Below are 6,966 nucleotides of genomic sequence, written 5' to 3'. Positions count from 1 at the left end.
GTACATCATCAAGACAGTATGGTACTGGCACAAGAACAGACATTCAGATCAATGGAACAGAATAGAGAACCCAGAAATGGACCCACAAACATATGGCCAACTAATCTTTGACAAAGCAGGAAAGAATATCTAATAAAGACAGTCTCTTCAGCAAGTTGTGCTGGGAAAACTGGACAGCAACATGCAGAAAAATGAACCTGGACCACTTTCTTAAACCATACACAAAAATAAACTCAAAATGGATGAAAGACCTAAATGTAAGTAAGATGGAAGCCATCAAAATCCTTGAGGAGAAAGCAGGCAATTTGGCCTGCAACTTTGACTTTGGCCACAGCAACTTCTTACTCAACACGTCGCCAGAGGCAAGGGAAACAAAAGCAAAAATGAACTATTGGGACCTCATCAAAATAAAAAGCTTCTGCACAGAGAAGGAAACAATCAGCGAAAAGGCAACCAATGCAATGGGAGAAGATATTTGCAAAAGGCATATCAGATAAAGGATTACTATCCAAAATCTATAAAGAACTTCTTAAACTCAACACCCAAAATACAAATAATCCAGTGAAGAAATGGGCAAAAGACATGAATAGACACTTCTCCAAGGAAGACATCCAGATGGCCAAGCAACACATGAAAAGATGCTCAACATCACTCATCATCAGGGAAATACAAATCAAAACCACAATGAGATACCACCTCACACCTGTCAGAATGGCTAACATTAACAACTCAGGCAACAACAGATGTTGGCGAGGATGCAGAGAAAGAGAATCTCTTTTGCACTGCTGGTGGGAATGCAAACTGGGGCAGCCACTCTGGAAAACAGTATGGGAGGTCCTCAAAAAATTAAAAGTAGAACTACCCTATGAGCCAGCAATTGCACTACCAGGTATTTTTCCAAGGGATACAGGTATGCTGTTTCAAAGGGGCACATTCACCCTAATGTTTATAGCAGCACTATCAACAATAGCCAAAGTATGGAAAGAGCCCAAATGTCCATCGATGGATGAATGGATAAAGAGGATGTGGTATATATACACAATGGAGTGTTACTCGGCAATGAAAAAGAATGAAATCTTGCCATTTGCAACTATGTGGATGACACTAGGGGGTATTATGCTACGCGAAATTAGAGAAAGACAAACATATGACTTCACTCATATGAGGACTTGAAGATACAAAACAGATGAACATATGGGAAAGGAAGCAAAAATAATACAAAAACAGGGAAGGGGCCAAAAACACAAGAGACTCTTAAATATGGAGAACAAACAGGGTTACTGGAGGGGTCGTGGGAGCGGGGATGGGCTAAATGGGTAAGGGGCATTAAGGAATCTACTCCTGAAATCATTGTTGCACTATATGCTTAGATATAACTTAAAAAAATAAATAAATAATAAAAAAATAAAATAAAATACTGGATTCCTGGAAATTTTGACTTGAAAATAAACCACATCCACAACTTGAACAACTTGTAAGATTTTTCAATTCAAATCGCTCACATGAAGCCTAAATGTCCATTGAATAAGACATGTTTCTTAGAAAAAGAGGAGTGAATGTATTTTTGGAATGATGACAGAGAAATGCATCTTTTATAACCATTTTTGATCAGAAGTATAGCTTCATTCACAAATACATAAACAGGGTCAAAATTTACAGAAAAATTTAGTGAGCTATAAGAGAACATTTTTCAGCTGCAGTTACATGTTTGGGTTTACTTATAAAATTTATATATGGAGTTTTCTATCTTAACAGTTTCATAATTACAACCTTCATGCTAGAACATTTCACTTTTTTCTACAATGATGAAGCTAAGTAATTAGAATTAAAAATTTGGAGTCATTCCTTTGGCATTTTGTAACTTTATATAATTTGCTATATATTCAGTGCTTGATTGTGTTTTATCAAATGAAAAAATGTAAAGCAACATCAATTAAAAATACATGCAGTTTTCTTCCTTAATTCTTAATTCCCTCTAAGTAGGCAGTTTAATACAGGAATAAACTTTTCAAGAAAACTCTGATTTCTAAAATAATATATTGATTTGAGGTAAATACGTAAGTGAAACAAGACTGAGATAAGACTGGATTAGACTGCTATTCATTTTTATGTATTAAACAGATGTTTTATGTATAAAAACAGGACTACAAAATACAAATATTTATGCGACAGGGGCGCCTGGGTGGCTCAGTCGGTTGAGCATCTGACTTTGGCTCAGGTCATGATCTCACAGTTCATGGGTTCAAGCCCGGCATCTGGCTCTGTGCTGACAGCTTGGAGCCTGGAGCCTGCTTCTGATTCTGTCTCCCTCTCTCTCTCTGCCCCTCCCCTGCTCACACTCTCTCTGTCTCTCAAAAATAAATAAATGTAAAAAAAAAGAAAAAAAAATATTTATGCGACATATGAAGTACCCTAGGAAACTACATATCTTTCACATTGGTTAATTTTTAAATTGTATTCAGCTAAGGAAGACTTCTTGGAGGAAAATATTTTGTATGAATCTCTTTATCAAAACTTGAAAATAATAAAACATTCTGAATGTAAAATAGACTTTTAAAACACTGTAATAACAATGAGTTAAAGTGAAAAATACATTAAAAAAAAAGCTATACCACTTATCCAGTGTAGAAATTGTCATTTATAAGAGAGTTTAATACAAGCATGACAACACATTTTTAGTGTGTGACAGTTAAGTATTATTACCTAACACCAGGGAATACACCTTTATTTGTTGGAAGGAGACTGTTTAATATTCTTTTGTATCTGTTTCACGAGTTTTTCCCAGGTCTAATTCATTTATATGAGTTGTTTTTATATTACTACCATTGTCATCAATTTTACTTTAATATTCATGAGTCTATTCAACTTTGTGCAATCCTCAGCTTTTATTTCTTGGGACTCCTTTCTCAGTTCTAATTTCAAAAAGATCTTCAGCTAAAATGCATTTTGAATTATTAGCCAATCTATTATCTCTATCACTTTCAACTTGTTCATTCTTTTCTTCATTTGTATCTTCAGGATCATAAAGTTCAGGTGTAAAATAGATAGATTCATCCTCTGCTTCTGTGTCAGAAGCTCTATTTGAAGTAGAAAGTTTAGCTTCTTTACCAACTAGAGACAATTCAATGCCCGGACCCAGGGTTTCTTCATAGAACAGCTGTTTGGAATAATTTTCTTTAAGAAGAGTAGCATCAATCTTTATTGGTGAAATAACGATTTCTGATTGAGGGCATGGTTCAACTGATGTGTCTACCGTCAGAGATGAGGACTCACATTTATCAGTGAGTGGTAAGACTGTTTTGCATCCTTTTTCTGTTTCAAAAGGGGAAGCGCTAGAGGCACAGTCCTCTGGTGACCTGGATTTAGGTGTTGCAGTCAGAATTTCATCAGTAATATAATGTCCCAAAGAATTAAAGCTAGACCAATTAACTCTCTTTGTCTGTTTGTTGAAGGTTGGGCTTGTCGATCTGGAAATCACAATTCTTTCTGCTTTCATTGTCTGGGCAGACTCTTCCAATAATATAGGATCATCTATAAATACAAAAATTTAAGAATGTTAATTTCCTGTTCCTAACTAATATAATAATTGTCACATTAAAGTAATTTCTGTTAAAAATAATGGAGTAACTGTAGGGATCATAATTGAGAGCCCACAACCAACAGTAGCAGGACTTCATCTTAGAACATAAAGCACAAAATGTGAACTCTTAAAGGAATCCTAGGTCTCCAGTGATTCTGAGCCCAAGTTATAACGCTGTCTAGTAAACTATCAAATTCCACACCAGGGACTTTAGGAGTGAATGAGAAAAGGAGGGGTAAAAAAGGAATAGAAAGAGGGCTGAGTAATGGAGGAAATACACTGTAAAAATTTGCCTTGAAAATTCACTAACCAATGATAGGGAAAAACTGACCCTAGATTAATTCCCTAAAGGAAACTGGCAACCATAAGGACTAAATTATTTGATTTAAAGTTATAAAACTGGTTAGTAATCAGACCCAACTAGAACTCAGGTTTCCTGATTACTAGTCAATGTCTTTAAATTTACTATGACATTTATTAAAAAATAACAACAAAAAAACCCACCAGATACTATGAAGTAAATCTTTAATACTTGATATATTAAATTATCATACATTAGTTAAAATAATTAAAATGGTATCCAATGCTATAGACCACAGTTTGGCAAATTTTTTTCTACACCTGGCCAGACAGTAAATATTTCAGGCTTTGTGGATCATATTGTATCTGCTGCAACTACAGGCATACCTCCTTTTATTGCACTTTGCTTTACTGCACATTGCAGGTACTGTGTTTTTTACAAATTCAAAGTTTGTGGCAACCTTGCATCGAGCAAGTCTATAAGTAACATTTTTCCAACAGCATTTGCTTACTTCATGTCTATGTGTCACATTTTAGTTATGCTCATCTGTGACCAGTGATCTTTGATGTCACTATTGTAATTGTTTTGGGGCACTATAAACCATACCATACAAGATGGTGAACTTAATAGACAAATGTGTGTGTTCTGACTGCTCCCCTCACCAGCTGTTTGCCCATCTCTTTCCCTTTCTTCAGGCATTCCTATTCCCTAAGACACGACAATATTGAAATTAGGTCAATTAATAATCCTACAATGACCTCTAAGTGCCAAGAGTTACATGTCTCTCTTTATTTACTTTTGTCTCTTTAAGTCAAAAGCTAGAAATGATACGCTTAGTGAGGAAGACATATTGAAAACCAAGATAAATCAAGAAGTAATTTTGACTTTCAACTCTTTTTAAGAAAGACATTTTTGTAAGGCAATAGCTGCCACAGATAGTGATTCCTTTGATGGATCTGGGAAAAATAAATTGAAAACCTTCTGGAAAGAATTCACCATTCTAAATGCCACTAAGAACATTCATGATTCGAGCGGCCTCTGGGAGCAGACTTTAGAAGACCCCGCCTCGGACCAGGCCTTTCTGTGCAGAAGTGGCGGCACCGAGAGCCTCTATTTTACAGAGGCTTACTCTGACACATGCTCCACGGTTGGACTTGTTGCCAGGGAAGGCAATGTTAAAGTCTTAAGAAAACTGCTCAAAAAGGGACGTAATGTTGATGTCGCTGATAACAGGGGATGGATGCAGATTTCCTAAGCAGCTTATCACAACTCTGTAGAATGTTTACAGATGTTAATTCATGCAGATTCATCTGAAAACTACATTAAGATAAAGACAGTTCAGGGCTTCTGTGCATTACGTCTTGCTGCAAGTCAAGGACATTGGAAGACCGTACACTCTTTTAGAATCTGGGGCAGATGCTAATGCCACTACTTCAGAGAAAACCACACCACTGTTTTTAGCTGTTGAAAATGGACAGATAGATACATTAAAGCTGTCGCTTCGACATGGAGCAAATGTTAATGGGTCCCATTCTGGGTGTGGATGCAACGCTTTGCATCAGGCTACTTTTCAGGAAATGCTGAGATCATAAAATTGCTTTTTTAAGAAAGGAGCAAACAAGGAATGCCAGGATGACTTTGGAATCACACTTTTATTTGTGGCTGCTTGGCACGGCAAGCTGGAAAGCTTAAACATACTTATTTCATCGGGTGCAAAAGTCAACTGTCAAACATTGGATGAAGTTACTCCCTCATTCATTGCTGCTCAGGAGGGCCACACAGAATGTGTAGAGCTTTTGCTGTTCAGTGGGCCAGATCCTGATCTTTACTGTAATGAGGCCTATTGGCAGTTACCTATTCATGCAGTTGCATGAATGGTCCATATTGGACCATTAATGGACTTGTTAATACCACTTACCAACTGGGTTTGTGACATGGGCCAGACAAAGTGAGCCCCGTTTACTCTGCAGTGTTCGGAGGGCATGAAGAGTGCCTAGAAATGTTACTCCAGCATGACTACAGACAAGATGTCTAGATGTGCCACATCTTTGCATTTAGTTCTCCCATGTGTATGGCTTTCCAAAAGGACTGTGAGTTTTTGGAATTGTGAATATTCTTTTGAAATATGGAGCCCAACTAAATGAACTTCATTTGGCATACTGCCTAAAGTATGAGAAATTTTCAGTATTTTGCTACTTTTTGAAGAAAGGTTGTCTATTGGCATTGTGGAACCATATTTCTGAATCTTTAAATCATGCAATTAAAGCATAGACAAAATATAAGGAATGGCTACCATCTCTCCTGCTTGCTGGATTTGACCCACTGAATCTACTCTGCAATTCTTGGATTGACTCAGTCAGTGATGACACCCTTATCTTCACTTTGGAGTTTACTAATTGGAGGAGGCTTCTTCCAGCTGTTGAAAAGATGCTCTCTGCTCGTGTCTCAAACTCCTCTTGGGCTCTGCAAGCAGCATATTGCCTCTGTTCTGTCCCTCACCCACCTTTGTTGTTTAGAAATTCGTTCAGTCCAGTCTCAAACCAGAACACCTATGATCCAACAGTTTTATCTGTCAGTTGCCACTTCCCAGATTTGCTCTATGCAAAGGTTCCGAGGATGAATGAAGTTCCAGAACTGGCAGTTATTTAAGATGGAGAAATCAGGGAAACTACTTAATGCAGCTCGTGTCTTACTCTCAAAACGACCAAAACAAAGAGCCATGTGGTACAAATTCTTCGTGATTTTATGGTCATAAATGATGATATTTGTTTGTGTGGTCAGTTAGGTTTTTTGGGGGGAGGCAGTAGTTTATTGCAAATGTTTACAATTGTGCTTCCTGGTAAAAAAAAATACCGTAAACCTGACTTATGTTACATTAGTGCAAGTTTATCACCAACACATTTTATGTTGTAAATTCATTTACCTAACCATTTTCTGCATTATTTTGTTAATGAAATATGATGCTGCTTCTAGTGCTGAAAATGGCACATTTCCACTTATGAGTCTGTTTACCTAGGGCTAGGAGCTTAGAATGGAATGCATAAAACTTTCCAGGAAATGTACACACAATGGGGTTGAATCTATT

At 37.0% G+C, this 6,966-nt stretch overlaps 1 protein-coding gene and 1 pseudogene across 1 annotated transcript in view; one reads left to right on the top strand and one right to left on the bottom strand.

Annotated features, from left to right (window-relative positions):
• Positions 1-1,468: 1,468 nt before the first annotated feature.
• BRIP1 (BRCA1 interacting helicase 1) overlaps positions 1,469-6,966 on the bottom strand; it is a 207,588-nt gene continuing 202,090 nt past the window's right edge. The window contains 3 exon segments of the mRNA XM_053892318.1: positions 1,469-2,844; positions 2,847-2,896; positions 2,898-3,531. Of these exon segments, the coding sequence (XP_053748293.1) occupies positions 2,747-2,844; positions 2,847-2,896; positions 2,898-3,531 (782 nt within the window). The 3' untranslated portion in view covers positions 1,469-2,746.
• LOC109256082 (ankyrin repeat and SOCS box protein 3-like) lies at positions 4,093-6,557 on the top strand (annotated as a pseudogene).

Source organism: Panthera pardus, unplaced genomic scaffold (genome assembly GCF_024362965.1).
Source record: "Panthera pardus isolate Hobbes unplaced genomic scaffold, ASM2436296v1 HiC_scaffold_3, whole genome shotgun sequence".
NCBI lineage: Eukaryota > Metazoa > Chordata > Mammalia > Carnivora > Felidae > Panthera > Panthera pardus.
The sequence above is the reverse complement of the archived record's forward strand: the minus strand, read 5'-3'. Positions and strand labels throughout refer to the sequence as shown.